We start from the raw sequence: 20,256 nt of genomic DNA, 5'->3' as shown, positions 1-20,256 counted from the left end.
TGTCACTGGACTCCTGTACCTCGTTAGTCTCATTTGGTTTTTACGGGTGTGTCCACTCCCAGGCTGAACAGTGAACCTCGGAGCTAACTTCACCACTGAGCTAAAAGGGTGTCTGGGGGCCATACTCTCAAGGTTTCTCCAGTCTCCTTTAGGCCAGTAAATCTGGTCTTTTTTCTGTGAGTTTGAATTTTGTTCTACATCCTTCTCCAGCTCTGTCCAGAACCCTCTGTTGTGATCCTGGTCAGAGCAGTCAGTGGTGGTAGCTGGGCACCATCTCGCTGTACTGGACTCAGTCCGGTGGGGGCCTTGGTGTTTTTAATATTTTAAGAGAATAATGCCCATTTTTATTTCCATTTTTTCCTCTGAAATTAGTTAATTTGTATGCAATGAATTCATTCGATTTATATTAAATTTCCTTTATGTAACAAAAGTTCTCATCTCGAGATATATTTTTCTAAATCACAAGATTTTTCCACTGAAGTAATTTAGAAATGAAATTACGCTTTTAATAGCTTCTATTCAATGAGGGAGCCCTGGCGGCACAGTGGTTAAGACCTCCACTGTTAATCAACAAGTTGGCAGTTCAAATTCACCAGCTGCTCCTTGGAAACCATATGGGACAGTTCTATGCTGTCCTATAGGGTCGCTATAAGTCAGAACTTGAAGCCAATGGATTTATTTATTTATTTATTTATTCAATGAGAGGAAACTGTGTAGGCTTGGAGTCACTGCCGGGAGGTCAACCAAGTAAGAAATCTCAACTAGGAAGTCCCAGGAGGCCATGGATGGACTCATTAGGGATGGTGCCTATAGAAAGATCAGCTTTGTAATTATTGCAAGTTAAGAACATGATCATGCAGCAGAGGCCAATGTCACAGCCATACAGGACTTCTCCCTGCTTGTTCTCCAGCCCAGGGACTGATCTAGGTTCTATACCTGGGTGTCCCCACATGGCATGCAAAGTTCAGGTGTGCTCAGCTATTTCTATTCTCAATGATTTCTCACTGAGCTGTTAAATCGACTGCAAAAGAAAGGAATTATTTCAGAATTGCTAAATCATATAAACAAATATATGAACTAACTTAAACATTTTAGTTTGTTTACTTTTCAAGTATAGTTACGGTTACACTTACATTTTTAAACAACTTCAATAGGGATTTGACATTGAAAGTCTAGCTAGGTCTGCTATACTCCTGTTCCTACCGTGGGGCACTTCAGCTGCTTTGTTACTTCTCCCCACTTTCGTATAACCAACCAGTTGCTGTTGGTTCCAACTCATGACGATCCCCATAAGTATCAGAGTAGAACTATGCTCCATAGGGTTTTCAATGGCTGATTTTTCAGAGGCAGTTTGCCAGGCCTTTCTTCCAAGGCACCTCTGGGTGGATTTGAACCTCCAACCTTTTGGTTAGCAGCCAAGCACATTAGTTGTTTGCACCACCTAAGGACTCCCCACTTTAGTATACTTCCTATGTATGTTAGCGGAGGGCTTACATCCTCCTTGTACATTTACCCTGTGCCATTATTCTAGTCTATTCTAATCTTTCATACATTTATTCATCAAAGGTTTTTGAGAACTTACTAAATACTGAGAATATAGTGCTGTGAATAAGATTTGGTTCCTGCTGTTGAAAAGATCACAATCTTGTGGGAAGAAAGAGATATTTCATCAAATAAATATATGAACCAGAGTGGAGAGGGCCCAGAGGAGGCAGCAGGTAGCTTGAGGAGCATCGGGGAAAGCTTTGCAGGGGAAATTACATTTGATCCAGGACTCAGTGGGTAAGTCAGAATTTGCCAGAAAGGGGGAAGGACATCCCAAATAAAGTGAACAACAGACGCAGCAGCTTGGGGTGATGAAAGATCATGGGATCTTCATTATGGCAGGAACATAGGGTGAGCCATGTGAAATGGCAGGAAATAAAGAAGTGGCTCAGGTCAGTTCATGAAGAGGCATACAGCAGTTAGAGGTCAGAATAGTCTGTATGGCTAAGATCTATAAAGTGGGATGGGGCAGGGAAAAATAGTATCTGGACCGCTGATCCAGATGACCTAGAAGCAGCTTCAAGTCATTAAGAAAAGAAATTAAGATAATTAAAAAAAACAAAACAGAACAAGCAGTCTTTCCCACTTCTTTGAATAATTTTCTCATCTGTTTGGAAAAAGCTACCAACCCTGATTCTTGAAGTGGTATTTACATGCAGCTTTTTGTGAATATCAATAATTGGGAAACCACATGGAGCTCAATGCAGTTTAACCCTGATTCTCAGCAGCATGATCAAAATCCAATATAAATTGTAGCTTTGGCATTGTCACCTTGCTGACTTCTTCATACGGTGATAGTATGAGGCAAGAATTCACTGCAAGGCAGCCACGATCAAAACCCACTCACTTCCACTGCGAAAATCCCAGTGAAAAATCCACATTTGCAATTTGCTAGGAGGGATTTTAGTAGGAAATAAGGGTTTAACATCCGGCAAACTAATAAGTTTGTTAGTTTGTCCTTTTAAAAAATGTGGTAGATAAGCATTGAGTCCATCTAGACACGTCTCTTCACATGTAAAGCACCATCCAGCTCTCACCTTTCTATGAGTCTAAGGCAAGAGAAAGTCCCTGGGTGATGCAAACGGTTAACACGCACGGCTGCTAACTGAAAGGTGGAGGTTGGAGTCCACCCAGAGGCGTCTTGGAAGAAAGGCCTAGCATTCTGCTTCTGAAAAATCAGCCATTGAAAACCCTATGGATCAGAATTCTACTCTGCCACATGTGGGGTGACCATGAGTCAGAATCGACTCCATGACAACTGGCAAGGCAAAAGGAAGACCTTTCCACCCTCCTGTTCTATACAGTTGTCTGCCTATAGGCAGGAAGCTTGACAAAATCATCTTTGGGCGTCCCTGCCAGCCCAAAGCCTATAATTTTGCTGTCTTCTCTGCAACTTGTTGTGGCCCCAGAGCTGTTGAATGTGTCACATGAATGCCTCTTGTTTCTAACTGTTCTACAGAGTAATTTTGGATGGAACGGGGAAAATACAGATACGAAACCCTACAAGGAAGGAACAAGGAGTCTATGGGTGCTCTGTAGCTAATCATCTTGGTTCAGACATGGAAAGTTCTTCTGTGCTGTATGCAGGTAATGTCTATTGTTGTAGAATTCCTGTGGGTTTTTTTTGTTGTTGTTGTTTGTTTTGATTTTTGTTTGTTTTGTATTAAAATCTAGAGCAGCAGTTCTCAGACTTGAGCGTGCAACAGAGTTACCTGGAGGCTTGTTAAAACACTGATCACTGGGCACAGCCACCAGAGTTTCCAACTCAGTATGTTTGGGATGGAGTCCAAGAATTTGCATTTTTAACATGGTCCCCAGGTTTTTTATGAGGTCTGCATTTTGAAAATGGCTGCTCTAGAACTTGCTTTTTAAGAATTGGGAGTTAATGAGACAGGATTTAATTGACAGCGTCAATACTACAGACTTTTCATGCTTGAAGGAAAGAGAATAGCTATTCTTTAAAGGTTGGTATAAGGAGCCCTGGTGGTATGACGGTTAAGTGCTGCTAACTGAAAAGTTGGCTATTCGAACCCACCCAGCAGCTCTGCAGGAGAAAGACGTGCTTCCATAAAGATTATAGCAGTTCTACTCTGTCACATGGGGTCGCTATGAGTCAGGATCAACCCAATGACACCTAACAACAACAACAACAGAGGTTGGTATATACCTCCCTAAGGCATAACCTGCAATGCTTAGAAACACAGAAAGTTGTAACTTTAAATTAGTGTGCATCTTCACAGGAGTGGACAATGTCATTTTAATTGGCGCAGTGGTTAAGAGCTACAGCTGCTAACCAAAAACTTGGCAGTTTGAATCCACCAGCTGCTCCTTGGACACCCTATGAGGCAGTTCTATTCTGTCCTATAGGGCCGCTATGAGTCAGAATCGACTCAACAGCAATGGGTTTTGGTTGTATTATAAAAGAATGTTTTTAGGTGGTAAAGTTGTAGACAATGCCTTCTTGTGGCAAGCTTGTGTTCTGAGATTAAAAATAAAACCAAAGAGCCATCCCCCAATTCCCCACTTGGTAGTCTGTGGCCTTGGTGGTACAGTGGTTAAGCACTCAGCTGCTAACCAAAAGGTTGTTGGTTCGAACCCACCAGCTGCTCTGCGGGAGAAGGATGTGGTAATCTGCTGCCATAAAGATTTACAGCCTTGGTAACCTTATGGGAGCAGTTCTGCTCTCTCCTATGGGGTCTCTATAAGTCGGAATAGATTCCACAGCAATGAGTTTTTTATGGGTTATGATATAAATGGACCAAGGTGAGGAGAGTTACAATATCAGGGGCTGGAATCCAGCATCTAGTCAACCAAGTGTTGGGCTTTGTGGCAGATACTTTCGCATCTATAAATTGAGGAAGTTGCACCAGTTGATCTTTTTTTTAAAAGATCCTTGAAGCTGTGTGGTTTGAAGATTATAAGCCTCTCACCTGGCTGCCTTCCCAAGGCAGGGCCTTCAGGCCTTGGTCTTCTGTACCTTGGTCCTCCTAGGCTGTTCTCTCCTGTGGTACTGCCTCTGAGCACAAGTTCCTTTACAGAAAGCATCAGTTCCAAGGCTCTGGGATTCCTGTGAAGAATCGAAACCCCCGTTTCAGCTTTCAAGTCTCCCATTCAGCTCATCCCAGAACAATCCAGATTCCTAGTTGAGCGGGTGCAATGTCCTCAGAGGTCAGAGGATGAGCTGAGACAACTAAAATCCTCTCCCAGCCCAAAGATCCCCATCTCTTCAAATGTAAGGATAGCTTTTCACTCTTCCCCAGGAACTCCAGGAGAGAATGGAACATTTGGTCTCCCAAACAGGACCGTTCTTAATTAGCTTCCCTAGAACGTGTGATTAACGATACAGCTAGCTGAATTATGATTATTCATACATTCTTTCATGCAATAACCATAAGCTGAGTCAGCCTTGACTCACGATGACCGTATGTGCAATGGAATGAAACTGCCTGATCCTTTGCCATCCCTATGATCAGTTGTGGATCAGACTGTTACGATCTATAGGGCTTAGATATTGATCAAACAGATTAAGGAATGTGACCTTTCTCTCCAGGAGCTCACATGCTAACGGCGGAGTAAACCAACATTGCAGTAGTGTAGAGGAATGCTCAGTCAACGTCCTCTCTGGAAGCCTTCCCTGACCCCCATACGCTACGGAGCCACCCCTCAGCCATCAGTGCCTTTTGCTACCTCAACACCCATCACCCTGAATAGTGATGGTGTCTCCTACCCAACTATGAATTCCCTCAGGGCAAGAATGGGTGTTTTTCCAACTTTATAGTCCCATTGTCCAGCTCAGACCTGATAAAGTGAAAGCATTTAGTATGTTTCCTGAGTGAGTTAATGAATTAATCCATTAACTAAGTACATGATTCTCAAAATCCAGGGAAATAAAGTCCTTTATGTGGGTTCTTACCTCTGTGTGAGCTTGTTTTTATTATTATTATTTTCCATGCAAGTTTTATGCATGTTTTTGCTTCAAGTTGATAAAATGCTAGCCGTGAATCTCCCTTTTAGATGCTTCTAATCTACTTGTAATGACCTCTACAGTCTCATAATTTGGGCACTTGAGACATTTATTTTCCCTTGAGACTTTCTGCAGTGAAGAGAGAGGTAAATAATGTTTTAAGTAGACCTCTTTGCAGTTACTGCTCCTTAAATAGTCAGTGGCTTTTCTTTTTTGGATCAAAATGAGTTTATCTGAGTAAGATGAGAAAGGGCATCTCTGAAACACACACTGGGTGAGAGCACTTCAATTGAAAGGTCCTAAGAGATCCCTAGTTTAATCCTTTCTTTCTAGTGGGATTAGAACTGAAGCCCAGAGATGGAAGATTTTGCCCAAGGACACATACAGCTTGTTAGAAGAGGCCAGACAAAATCATGGTCTCGTACCCACCTGATCTTTCTCCAGTACAGCTTTGAATGAGCTTTGAATCCTGGTTTTATTCTGGCATCAACATGTGAGCCTGGCTCTGACTCCATATACAATAAGACTTTATAAGGATGTTTTAGGTACCACATTTATATTGAACATACCTGCTTGCCTCTCTTTCTCTCCCAGTAGACTTTGTGGTTCTCAAGAGTGGGGTACCTCTCATCTTGTTACCCTGGTGTGGGCCATAGAGTGGTCACTTTGTAAATGTTTCAGTTGAACAAGGTCTTATATTAACATTCTTAGCTCCATGTGAGAGTTTGCTGGAGACTTCTCCACTCAAGATAACTCCTCATAGGAAGCAACTGAATGGATCAGGACATTTTGCCCTGGCTCTATCAGCCCCATTTCCCCAATATCTCACATCCCTCCTTCCAGAAATGGAGTCAGGTGGTCCCGAACCCTGGTATATATTGGCCTTGCTTTAACTTATCCAAGGCTGCATTGCAGAAGCATTACTCCTGCCCCTCCATGCCTTCTTTGTTTCTTCTGAACATTTGAATTTGTTCTTTTCAAATTATCAAAGAGGAATTTGTCTTCAATTTTGCTTATAAAACAAAATTATCCTCATAGTTCATGTATGGTTGTTGCAATGCACCTTTGTAGATATGTTTTTAATTCATCCATCCGTCCGTCCATCCATCTGTCCATCCACCCGTACATCCATCCCCTGAGCATCTCTAGGCTGTGTGTGTACAAATCCCTGTGTTGGGCACCACAGGGGATGCAGAGAGAACAGGACTCTGCTCCTGCTCATAAAGAGCTCAGCAAAGTTTACCAAATGCAACCAGTTAAACAGTTGCCATCGAATCGATTCTGACTCATGTTGAGTTATGAGTCAACCTGGTCCACCAAAGAGGAGAGGCCTGAACCTAACAGTTTCCTGCTCTCTTTGTATTAAGAGGCACCTGTCATCCTGTCAGTCGAAAGAAATATCACCAAACCGGAGCACAATCATCTGTCTGCCGTGGTTGGAGGCATCATAGAGGCAACCCTGCAAGCGAATGTGACAATCCGATGTCCTGTAAAAGGTAAGTGTGATTGTCTCCAGTAGGAGGGCACGTGGCCAGCCCGCTATTTCCAGGAGAGGCAGGCTGGCAGTTTGGTGTTCTGGACCTCAGCCTCATAAGCTTAGCATGATTTTTCAGCACATTGACAGTGGGTCTGTCTCCCAAGTGTGAGCTCACACCAGTTCATGAGGCTGATGTATAAAACAGAATGTCGATTGATTCGTTTACAATGAGGGCTGTGACTGCCATGCACACTGGAATGTTCCTATTGGCAAGGCCAACACACACTGTCCCTGTGGGCAGGTCTACACAAGGGGCCAAACTGTAATCAGAATATAGTGAATATGGAGTCAGAGTAAGGGGATTTGTTGAAAATTATTAGATTTATTCTTCACCAAGGCCAAGCCAGGTCCAGAAACAGGAATACCCAGGTTCACTGGCCTAGACTCCATCCTGGCCTGTCCTAGGGTGGAAATCACCAGCCTATGCCTCAGTGACTGTTTTTGCTATGTTTACAACTATGGATGAACTTCCCTTCTAACTAACACATTCTTTCTTTAATGGAAAGAACACTTACAATCTGACGTTGCCTTGACCTAGGGCCATTTTGCCTGCCTTTTTAAGTCATGGATTTTTAAATCTTAACCTGAGCCCACAACTGCCAAAACTGTAGATAAATATTATATGTTGCACACATGCTCATTTTGTTGGGGACAGGAAAGCTATGTAAATACCTTTCATCGATTCCTCAGAGACTTGTGACCTTTTCAAAATTACGATCTACTACTTAGGTGACTGGGCATTGCACATGGTTACGCACGCAACTACTAGCCAAAAGGCTGGCAGTTTGAACCCACCCAGACATGCCTCGGAAGACAGGCCTGGTGATCTGCTTCCGAAAGGTCTACTTCTTGAAAACCCTATGGGGCAGTTCTACTCTGCACACATGGGGTCAGCATGAGTCGGAATCCACTCTACAGCAACTAACAACAAATTTTAAGGTGACTTTGCATATGCCCATGATTTACTGTTCATTGATTTAGATAACTGTATTTCCCTGGTTTCCAACTTCCAATGGGAGCCTGTAGCTGCAACCACTGAAGATGACTCTTATCTCAGCTGTGGCCCAGACAGCCAGGGTAACTGGAGGAGCCATTGTGGCCACTCCAAGTAACACAGTGAAGGTGCATGGAGGCAAAGGATCCTCAGCACACTGGGAGGAAGCTTCTGGCTTTCTGACTCTCCCTCCCCTGTAATGGTCAGTTACCTGCCATGTTTTCAAAGCTGCACCTTTGGCTCCACAAATAGTGGAAATTTGCTAACCCCTAAGGTATTATTTTTCATCCCTTGGAATCCCCTGTGGTGTTTGGCCTACACAGACTTCTGAAAAAATCTCTCCAGCCTCCCACCCACAAAACTCCACCCACAAAATATGTGAGTTTTCTGGCAAAATGCACCTACCATTATAGAATGGACCAGCATTTTCTGGCCGCAGTAAGGAGAAAAGCAGAACAGGACTTTGCAGATGCCAAGCCACAAATGTCTAGAGTTTCTACAGCCCTACCCCTGCAAAGGATGCTGCAAAATAAATCTAACTTCTGTTAAGAGAAACCTCAACTTTTAACATTATTTCTGATTCTTTTTACTTTCACAATAGTTTAAAGTTAGGCTTTCGGAGAATGAGCCATTGAAAGGATCGCGATGGTTCAGTAAAACCTGCAAAAGCTAGAATGTGTGTAAGGTGGAAACCTGTCATAGAAGGAAAATTCCAATATTTTCCACTAATAGAGACTGATAAAAAAAGTGGTAAGACTGTCAAAGGCAGAAAACTTGTGAGAACCAGAAAAACAAGGCAGTCCCGTTGAGTTCTGGCTCCTGCCAGTTTCACTGTATATTATTTGCTATTATAGTCAGGGATTGGATGTAGTGGAAGCTGTTTTTGTGAACCAAACCTACAGAAAAGACTATTAAGATTGTCTGGGTTTTACTGTCTCATCCAGGCCCAGTCAGAATGTGGGCCACCTTTAACTCCTTTGTCCAACTCCAGTGGCCCCTTCTACCCTGGTGCAGCACTGCCTGCCTCTGTAAAGCTCAGTGTTGGGAGCACTCAACTCCATGCTCCCTCCCTCCACTTTCAGCTCTTTCTAGGAATTGTTCCATTTGATCTTCCTTTACCTGGAAGTCACCCCCTATTCACTCAGACCCCAAGAACTCATCAGAAGTCCTTTCCTTTCCAAAATAAATCCATCTCTGGATGTACTGCATTTATTTTGAGTTATGTGCCATTTTAAGTAAACCTGTAGTGAACTTAATGCAGTTGATTAAGCACTCAGCTACTAACTAAAAGGTTGGTGGTTCAAATCCACCTAGAGGCACCTCAGAAGAAAAGTCTGGTAATCTACTTCCAAAAGCTAACAGTGGAGCACAGTTCTACTCTGACACACATGGGGTCACCATGAGTTGGAGTCAGCTCAGTGGCACTGGTTGTTGTTATTGTAAACTTATACTGTTTTCTTACGGGTAGAAGCCATTAGCTAACTTAGCTCTTCATGGAGGTTCACATTTTTAAAGATAGATGATGAAGTTGATGAAGGGTCAGAAAACTTGGGTTTTGCAGATAGTTCTGTCATGAGCTAATATATGACTATAGGCAATTCATATGTTCTTCTTACCCTGTTTCTCATGTCTAAAATAGGAAATACATAATATTAGAGGAAGAAGGGACTTTGATTATCCTCTAATCCAGTCCCTCATTTTATAGATGATGACATTATAACATTTAAAAAATTGAATACTGGCTTAAAAGTTACATTTTCATATTGCAAATTAAGATTGTTTCTGTAAACTAGTGACATATATCTATTAGTCCGTTATTTTTCATTTGCCCTGAAAATATTTTTCACTAATTATAATGAACTAGTCTTTGTAGAACTCATAGCTTCTAGACAGATTCATTTTTGTTTGTTGTAGCCAAATGTTTTAGTCAACCCATGTGGTATAGATATCAGTAGTGATTGTCTCTAATCATTCTTAGATGTTATTTCTAATAACTATATTAAATAATAGAACCTGAAAATCTGTACATTTCCAAAGTTAAAAGCCCTAAGTTGCAAGAGCTATTTGGCTTTCTGTTTTAAAAATTTTTTCTGAGAAATGGAAAAAAAAATTTTTTTTAGCTGCTCCCTCTCTGTCACCTTCTGGTAAGAAAGGATCACTCACCTGAAGAAAATGGTCAGTCAAAAATGTTGTTGTTGTTAGATGACATCGAGCTGATTCCAACTCATAGTGACTCTATGTACGACAGAACTAAACACTACCTGGTCCTGCACCCTCCTCACAATCGTTGTTATGCTTAATCCCATTGTTGCAGCCACTGTGTGAGTTCATCTCACTGAGGGTCTTCCTCTTTTTCACTGACCTTCTACTTTACCAAGCATGCTGTGCTTCTCCAGGGACTGATCCCTTCTGATAACATGGCCAAAGTACCTGAGACATAGTCTCGCCATCCTCGCTTCTAAGGAGCATTCTGGTTATACTTCTTCCAAGACAGATTTGTTCGTTCTTTTAATAGTTTGTCCTCACATTAATGCATGGTACAGACATTTTTTATCCTGTAATTTTCTGTTGTGTGTACTGTCTTGTTTGTTTATCCTATTCCTTATACTCATCAGAGGTGCAGCTGATCCGAGTCCTTGCTCTAAAGTATTCTTGTTGTATGTCAGGTTCCTCTTTAGTCTATAAGAAGTCTCATGGCCCACAGATTGGAATGTCGTGGAGCTAGGAAGTAAATGATTCCAAAACGGATGGCATTGGCAAAGCTGTCTATGGCTCAGCCCCAAGAGCAGAAAATCTCTTGAACACAAGATGCGCTAGACAACTGCTCTTTAGAACAAACTAAAATTGCCTGGAAATGTTAAAGATGCCTTGAGACTAAAACTAAGCTAAAGAATAAAAATGTCTTATAATGTTAGTTATAGAACATAGATATACACATACTTTAGAAGGAAAAGTTCTATAGCCATGGACTGTACCTGATGTCCTACCAAGTAGCAAGTATACATAGACTATACAAAGGGCACATTAACAATGAATGTGAGGTAAATAAATGAATAAAATTTTTAAATATTAGCAAAGGGAATACAGCAACATATATGACTAAGGAGAGTCTTCCTAGGAATGCAAAGAATTTTTTTTAACATTTACAAATATCTATTTTAAACAGATTGTAACAGGGTGAAAGCAGATGCTGAGTTGGAGTGTGGTGTGCAGGATATTTATTAGTGACCAATACCTCTGGCAGATAAGAGTCCTGGTTGCACAATGGTTAAGCAGTTAGCTGCTAACCAAAAGGTTGGTGGTTCTAACCCACCTAGCATCTACATGGGAGAAAGACCTGGCAATCTGCTTTCATAAAGATCACAGCCAAGAAAACCCTATGGGGCAGTTCTACTCTGTCACATGGAGTCGCTATTAGTCAAAATTGACTTGATGGCACCTAATAACAACAACCACCACCTCTGGAAAGGAGAGGCAGGCAGGATTGGACAGAGTGTGAAACAGGCTATGATGTAGGCCCACAAGCCTTAGCCATGCCCAGGAGAGCTGGGAAGCACATGTGGCTCATCAGAGTTGCCCCACTGTGACCCATAGTGGCCAGGCCTTTACGCTCCTGCCTCCATCACTCATTGGAAAGGGGCACACTCCTGCGTGCACTGAGGCAAGCTGTGAAGGAGCTGACAGCTGGGGGCTGTCTGCCAACAGCTCTCCCCACAGCTGGATCACAAGTGCTTTGCTGAAAGAAAATCTGGGTGGAGCATCTCCATGTCTACTACAGAGATTAAAGGTGATAATACTTGTGTTCATCTTAGCAGATGCGGGAGAAGCATTTGATGAACTTCAATACAAAATGACATTAAGAACTCTGGACAAACCAGTAATAGTAGGGATCATCCTTAACTGGATAAAAAGTACCTATTCAAAAGCCTATAGTAAATAGCATACTCACTTTAATGGTGAAATTTTAAAATCATTCCCATCAAATTCCAGAAAAAGACAAAGATTCCCTTTATTATTACTTCTGCTTAACACTGCTGTGGAGGTCCTAGCCAATACAATAAGATGAAAATATTTTTCAAAGCAACTATAAGAATTAGAAAAAATTCTTTTTATTTAAAGGCTATATAATTATCTAGTTTGAAGAACCAAGAGTATGTTGAAGGAAACTTTTGGATCTGTATATTCAGTGCAATCCCAATTTAAAAAAAAAAAATTCTTATGTGATTGCTAGATTTAAAAAATGGATTCTCTAATAATTTGGAAGAGCAAGTGGCCAAGAATAGCCCAGACATTTTTGAAGAAGAGCAAGGTGGGGGAGCATTGCCCTAGCTATCAGATATAAAGACTTATTAGAAAGCTAGAGTAATTACAACAATATGGTATTAGCACAGGAGCAGACAAATCAATGGAATGGACAGCCCATAGCAGATTCAGGCGTATATGTAAACTTATTACTTAATAACAGTAGAAATAAAAGCCAGGAAAGAACAGTCTGTTAAGTAAATGTGATAGGATAATTGGTTATAAATATCTCCAAAGAAGATATACAAATGGCAATATAAAAATATAAAATCCCTACTTCATACTATATCCAAAAATAAATTCTAGATGTTTTAAATGCCTAAAATATGAAACACATAAAAACTTTTATAATAAAATATGAGATATCTCTTCAGGATAAGAAAGATACAAAAAGTACAAGCTATAAAAGAAAATATCAATTAGTGGTGATGGTTGCACAACTCTGTGAATATACTAAACACCATGAAATTATATACTTTAAATAGGTGAACTGTATGGTATATGAATTATACCCAAATAAACTCTTATAAATATATCGATAAACTTTGCTATGTTAAAATTTAAAAGTTCTGGCCCCTGCAGAACACTGTCTCCAAAGTTAAACGTCAAGTCACATTTCTGGGAGAAAATATTTGTTATACAGAATCTAGAATATATAAAGAACCCCACAAATATATGAAAATAACAAATAACCCCATGTAAAAAGTGAGCAAAGGATATGAATAGGCAACTCCCAGAAGAATAAACCCTAATGGCAAACAAGCAAGTACAATAAGTAAAATATTTTCATCTCACTGGTAATCAAATAAATTAAAATAGAAGTGAGATTTAATTGGATACCTATTAGATTGGTAAAACTTAGGCAAGGCTTGGCAAGAACATGGAGAAATAGGATGCTATGCACTGCTGGTCAGAGTGTATATTGGAAGAACGACTTTAGAGAACAATTTTGCAATATCTGGTCAAGACAAAGATGCTGAAAACCAGAAATTCCACATGTGTGTATAGCCCTTTTGTGCAAAGAGACAGTTAAAAGAATGTGCATTACAGCTTTGTAATAGGCGTGATAGAGACAGAGAGAGAGAGAAAATAAGAAGAAGAGGTAGAGGCAGAGGCAGAGGAAGAGAAGAAAAAGAGGTGGGGGACAGAAAAGAAACCTAAATCTCTTATCAGTGGGAGAAAGAACACATGATAACATATTCATTTACTGGAATAAAACACAAAAACAAAAATGAATGAATTAGAACTACAGATATCAATATGGATAAATCTTAAAAGCATAACCTTTCAACAAGGGTGCCAAGATAATTCAATGAGGAAAGAATAGTCTTTTCAACAAATGGTGCTGGGACAACTGGATATCCACATACAAAAGAATGCAATTGGACCCCTACCTCACACCATATACAAAAATTAATCCTAAATGGACTAAAGACCTAAATGTAGGAGCTAAAACTATAGAACTCTTAGGAGAAAACATAGTGTAAATCTTCCTGACCTTGGATTAGGCAATGGTTTCTTAGGTACAAACAACAAAAGAAAAAATACATAAATTGGACTTTATAAAACATACAAACTTTTATGCTTCAAAGGACACTATCAAGAAAATTAAAAAGACAACTAACGGAATGGGAGAAAATTTTTGAAAATCAAATATCTAATAAGGGACTAGTATCCAGAATATAAAACAAAAACAAACAAAAACAAAAAACAAAAAAACTCTTACAAGTCAACATTAAAAGACAAATAACACAACTAAAATGGGCAAATGATCTGAACAGAGATTTCCCCAAAGAAGATGTACAAATGGCAAATAGCACATGACAAGATGTTCAACATCATTATTCATTAGAGACAATGAGACGCTGAGAGCCAAACAGTCCCTACCCAATTTGGGAAGATTGGAAAAGGAACATAGAAAGAAAATATCTCTCAAATAGATAGATACAGGGCTTTTTTTGTTAAGAGTTTTTTTTTTTTAATTACCTCTTCAGTCTCTTCTTTTGTTATAAGTTTATTTAGTTTTTCTACCTCGGTTTGTATTGGTTTAAGTAGGTAGTGTGTTTCTAGAAATTTGTCCATTTCCTCTAGGTTTTCAAATTTGTTGGAGTACAGTCTTTCATAGTATTCTGTTGTGATTCTTTTAATTTCAGTTGGGTCTGTTGTGATATCGCCTGTCACATTTCTTATTCAGGTTATTTACGTCCTCTCCAGTTTTTCTTTTGTCATTTTGGTCAGTGGTTTATCGATTTTGTTGATCTTTTCAAAGAACCAGCTTTTGGTCTTGTTGACTCTCTCAACTGTTTTTCTATTCTCTATTTCATTTATTTCTGCTCTAATTTTTATTATGTGCTTTCTTCTGGTGCCCGAGGGCTTCTTTTGCTGCTCTCTTTGTATTTGTTTGCGCTGTAGGGTTAATGTTTTGATTTTGGCCCTTTCTCTTTTTGGATGTGTGCATTTATTGCTATTAATTGACCTCTGAGCACTGCTTTTGCTGTATCCCAAAGGTTTGGTAGGATTTTTTTTCATTCTCATTTGATTCTATGAATTTCTTTATTCTGTCCTTGATTTCTTCTATAACCTAGTAGTTTTTGAGCAAGGTGTTGTTCAGTTTCCATGTATTTGCTTTTTTTCCTTGCTTTTTCTCCTTGCTTTTTCTATTATTGATTTCTAGTTTTATGGCTTTATGGTCAGAAAAGAAACTTTGTAATATTTTGATGTTTTGTATCCTGTTAAGGCTTGCTTTGTGGTCTAATATTGTCCTTCACCAAAAGGGATGTGTTGAAGTCTCCTACTACTATTGTGGAGCTGTCTATTTCTCTTTTCAATGCTGTTAGAGTTTGTTTTTTGTATTTTGGAGCCCTATAGATACAGTGTCTCTTACAAAGAAGGTAATCAGAGCTAGAATACCAGCCCATGAAAAATCCATTTACCTACATTATAACTTGAAATATATAGTTGTAATGAAAAAAATAGTGTAAGAATCTGTAAATTAAGTAAAACCAGAATCTGGTAAATATACAAAAATCTTTCATATATTTAAAGCTGATGTTTTTGGCAAAACAAGTTAAGTGGAGGAAAGTAAGTGCAGAGATAATTCGAGATTTAAATAGCTTTAAGTGGAAGTGGTTCAAGTCTTGGTCATGTCCTGATGGCCTCAGAATGTACTCTTTCTAGGTGTCAGGATGTAAGTTACAGCCCTCTGTTTATCAGCCTTGATCAGGCCTAAACTTGCCTCCAAAAAGGGATGAAGAGAAAACAAGGAAAGAGATTTCTCCTAAGATAACTAGATAAGAAAGAGCCCTGGTGATGCAGTGGCTAAGCACTCAGCTGCTAACCAATAGCTTACTCTGTCATTTGGATCTTTTTTAAAAACAGATTGTTGCTGTTGTTACGTGCTGTCGAGTCAGTTCTGACTCATAGCAAACCTATGTACAACAAAATGAAACACGGCCCGGCCCTGTGCCATCCTCACAATTATTGCTATGTTTGAGCCCATCATTGCAGCCACTGTGTCAATCCATCTCATTGAGGGTCTTCCTCACTTTTATGGGCCCTCTATCTTACCAAGCATGGTGTACTTCTCTAGGGTCTGGTCCCTCCTAATAACATGTCCAAAGTATATGAGAAGACGTCTTGCCATCCTCGCTTCTAAGGAACATTCTGGCAGTACTTCTTCCATAACAGATTTGTTCGTTCTGCTGGCTGTCATTAATATAGTCAATATTCTTCATCAACACACCATAATTCAAAGGCAACATTTCTTCTTAGGTCTTCATTATTTATTGTTTAACTTTCTCATGCATATGTGGCGATTGAGAATACCATGGCTTGGATCAGGTGCACCTTAGTCCTCAGAGTGACAGCTTTGCTTTTTAACACTTTAAAGAGCTCTTTTGCTGCAGATTTGCCCAATGCAATACGTCGTTTGATTTCTTGACTACTGCTTCTATGGGTGTTGATTGTGAATCCAAGTAAAATGAAATCCTTGATGACTTCAATATTTTCTCTTAAAATATATTAACAGGATTGAAATTACTAGGTCAGAGAGCATTCAACATTTTCATAACTTTGTAGGACAATAAAATTTTTATAACTTTAAATACATATTGCCAAATTACCTTCCAGAAGGTTGAAACTTAACTAGTGGTATAGATTTAAGCCATATATTCCTGCCACTTTTTGCTGTCATTGATAGGAGGGATGGATACAAAGATAGGTAAAAGAATTAGCCCCACTCAGTATATGTGCAGGATTACCTGGATAGTGCAAATGGCATTCAGCTGCTCACCAAAAGGTTGGAGGGCCAAGTCCACCCAAATGTGTCCTGCAAGAAAGGTGTGGTGATCTACTTCCAAAAAAATCAGCCATCGAAAATCCTATAGGGTTTCACCTAACACATGATTAAAAAAAGAAAGAAAATCCTATGGGGCACAATTCTAGTCTGACACACATGGGGTTTTCATGAGTTGGAATTGACTTGTCAGCAACTTGTTTTTAGTGTATGTACAAGCAGATGATAGGAAGTGCAGGTCTGACCATGTACAAGCAGGGCAGTTGGCATGCCAGGAGCTAAGTGGAGGCAGGGGATATTGGTCAATTTTAGAAAAAAACTACTATATAAATTTAAAAGTATTTTCTTAATAAGGGGATGTTTTTTCAGGATACAAATACTGTGAAATATACCTGGGACTTTGTTGAAGTCTAGGAAAGAAAGAAAAGACCAAAATGGATGTCAGGAGAGACTCTGAAACTTGTTTTTGAATGCGGAGTAGCTAAAGAGAAAGGAAGAAATGATCATGTAAAAAAGCTGAACAGAATATTTCAAAGGGCAACTCAGGAAGACAAAGTAAAGTATTATAATGAAATGTGCAGAGATCTGGAGTTAGTAAACCAAAAATGGAAGAACACTATAGGCATTTCACAAGCTGAAAGAACGAAAACAAATTCAAGCCTCGAGTTTCAATATTGAAGATTTCTATGGGCAAAATATTGAACAACGCAGGAAAGATCAAAAGAAGATGGAAGGAACACACAGAGTCACTATACCAAAAAGAATTGGTCGACGTTCAGCCGTTTTGTGAGGCAGCATATGATCAAGAACCGATGATACTGAAGGAAGAAGTCCAAGCTGCACTGAAGGCATCTGTGAAAAACAAGGCTCCAGGAATTTGCAGAATACCAGTTGAGATATTTCAACAAAGGGATGCAACGCTGGAAATGCTCACTCATCTATGCCAAGAAATTTGGCAGATAAAGAGATACCTGACCAACCAACTGGAAGAGATCCATATTTGTGCCCCTTTTAAAGAAAGGTGATCCAATAGGATGTGCAAATTATCAAACAATATCATTAATAATATCACATGCAAGTAAAATTTTGCTGAAGATAATTCAAACACAGTTGCAGCAGTATGTCAACAGGGAACTGCCAGAAATGCAAGCTGGATTCCGAAGAGGGTGTGGAACAAGGGATGTCATTGCTGATGTCATATGGATCTTGGCTGAAAGCAGAGAATACCAGAAAGATGTTTACCTGTGTTTTATTTTCTATGCAGAGGCATTTGACCATGTGGATCATAACAAATTGTGGATAATATTATGAAGAGTGGGAATTCCAGAACTCTTAATTGTGCTCATGCAGAACCTGTACATAGACCAAGAGGCAGTTGTTCAAATAGAACAGGGGGATATTGAGTGGTTTAAAATCAGAAAAGGTGTGCGTCAGTGTTGTATCCTTTCACCATACTTATTCAATCTGTATGCTGAGCAAATGATCGGAGAAACAGAACTATATGAAGAAGAACATGACATCAGGATTAGAGGAAGACTCATTAACAACCTGCAATATGCAGATGATATAACCTCGCTTGCTGAAAGCTAAGAGGACTTGAAGCACTTACTGATGAAGATCAAAGACCACAGCCTTCAGTATGGATTCCACGTCAACGTAAAGAAAACGAAAATCCTCATAACTGGACCAATAAGCAACATCATGATAAACGGAGAAAATACTGAAGTTGTCAAATATTTCATTTAACTTGAATCCACAAATAACACCCATGGAAGCAGCAGCCAAGAAATCAAATGATGTATTACATTGGGCAAATCTGCTGCAAAAGATTTCTTTAAAGTGTTAAAAAGCAAAGGTGTCCCTTTGAGGACTAAGGTGCACCTGACCCAAGCCATGGTATTTTCAATTGCCTCTATGGTGAAACTTCATCTCACGTACTTTGGACATGTTATCAGGAGAAACCAGTCCCTAGAGAAGGACATCATGCTTGGTAAAGTAGAGGGTCAGAGAAAAAGAGGAAGACCCTCAACAAGATGGATTGACACAGTGGCTGCAACAATGGGCTCAAACATAGAAGGATTGTGGGGATAGCGCAGGACCCGGCAGTGTTTCATTCTGTGCTACTTAGGGTGGCTATGAGTTGGAACTGACTCGACGGCACCTAACAACAACCACCACCAAATTATTAGCTTTCTTCCTTCACTGGGTTTTAAAATTTCCCATTCAGGGGAAGATCTTGAGATAATATTTGTGGTGAGCACGATTATGTGGTTAAATTCCTAAACATAGCCTCATCTCTCTGACACTTATTTGTCCCATCAGTTATTGGGTTATATTTTGTAGAACTGGGTGAAATTTTAGGGTAATGGCTTTTAAGTATTTTTAAGTCCCAAAACCTTTTGATTATGAAAAATTAAACTTCCCTCCAGAGAAATACATTTACCCACAAAATTTTGCATATAATTTTCAGAAGACTTGAAAAGAAAACCTGAAGATTATCTGCCTGCCCTTATTTTATCAACACTTGATGCTTTGACCATATTCTAAATTTAAGATAATTTATTTTTCTCCACCTGTGGTTTTTGAAATATGTTCCCTCTTCTATATTATGTTTATCTCTTTTTAAACTATATACAATCCTTGAAATAGCTAAAAAGATAATTTAAGTATGTTTAAAAACTCTCACTCAAAAAGGCTATCCATGTTTTTCCTACTTCTATCTATGGTACAGAAGTCCTCCCACCCTCCTCCTTCTCCCTTAACCGTATATGCAGTCAAACAATTAATCATAGATGGTTGGGAATTCTATCAATCTTTCCATCCATTCCACAAACTTAACTAAGCATCCACTAAGCCCAGGCTAGTTTCTTAGTGTATGGAGATGAATTAGGCCTCATTCCTACAGCTTTACAGACAAGAAAACTATGATATGATGCCACAAATGCAAAAAAAATAGAAGGGTTTATAAAGTACAACAGACACAGAGGAGAGTAGTTAAGGCTACTAAAGAGTTAGAGAAGGTTTACAAAAGAGATGACATTTCAACCACACCACTTGTAACAAAAAGGAAAGGCATCTGAAGCAAAAGAAGCCACGTATGTGCAAAAGCATAGAGAGATGAGAGACCCTAGTTTACTTGCAAAACCACAAGCTGATCTGTGCCACCTAAACTGGAAGATGTCAGCAGGAGTGGGAAGAGGTGGGTTTGAAAGTTGGGACCAGACTGTGAAGGGCTTTTTATGTCATGCTAAAACTCTTGGACTTCATTTTATTGGAAGTAGGGAAAAGTGGTGGCAGCATTTAAGTAGGGTAATGGTTGGGCCAATCTGTGTTTTAGAAAGAATATTCTGCCTACAGTATGGATGAAAAATTAGAGGGGGAAAAAAGCTGCAGAAAAGCATAACTTGAACTCAACCAAATTGCATCAGAGTTCACTGAGCCTAAAACCTGCTATTCACTCAAGATATTAAAATAAGATGTCCACACCTTTGATTTATCCAGAAAAGAGAGCAGGCAGATTTGGCATACTTAGCAATGGATGCATCATTAATTAAGAAGCTGGCACACAAGTGTCCCCAGTCTAGGGTTAGGGTGTCGGCACACTGGAGGCTAAGTCAAGC

At 39.6% G+C, this 20,256-nt stretch overlaps 1 protein-coding gene across 1 annotated transcript in view; it reads left to right on the top strand.

Annotated features, from left to right (window-relative positions):
• ADAMTSL3 (ADAMTS like 3) overlaps positions 1–20,256 on the top strand; it is a gene marked incomplete at its 5' end in the record, with an annotated part of 256,278 nt that overhangs the window by 185,577 nt on the left and 50,445 nt on the right. The window contains 2 exons of the mRNA XM_023741699.1: positions 3,005–3,132; positions 6,877–7,005. Of these exons, the coding sequence (XP_023597467.1) occupies positions 3,005–3,132; positions 6,877–7,005 (257 nt within the window). The remainder of the gene's footprint in view (positions 1–3,004; positions 3,133–6,876; positions 7,006–20,256) is intronic.

This window comes from Trichechus manatus, unplaced genomic scaffold, assembly GCF_000243295.1.
Source record: "Trichechus manatus latirostris isolate Lorelei unplaced genomic scaffold, TriManLat1.0 scaffold00186, whole genome shotgun sequence".
Classification (NCBI taxonomy): Eukaryota; Metazoa; Chordata; class Mammalia; order Sirenia; family Trichechidae; genus Trichechus; species Trichechus manatus.
The sequence above is the reverse complement of the archived record's forward strand: the minus strand, read 5'-3'. Positions and strand labels throughout refer to the sequence as shown.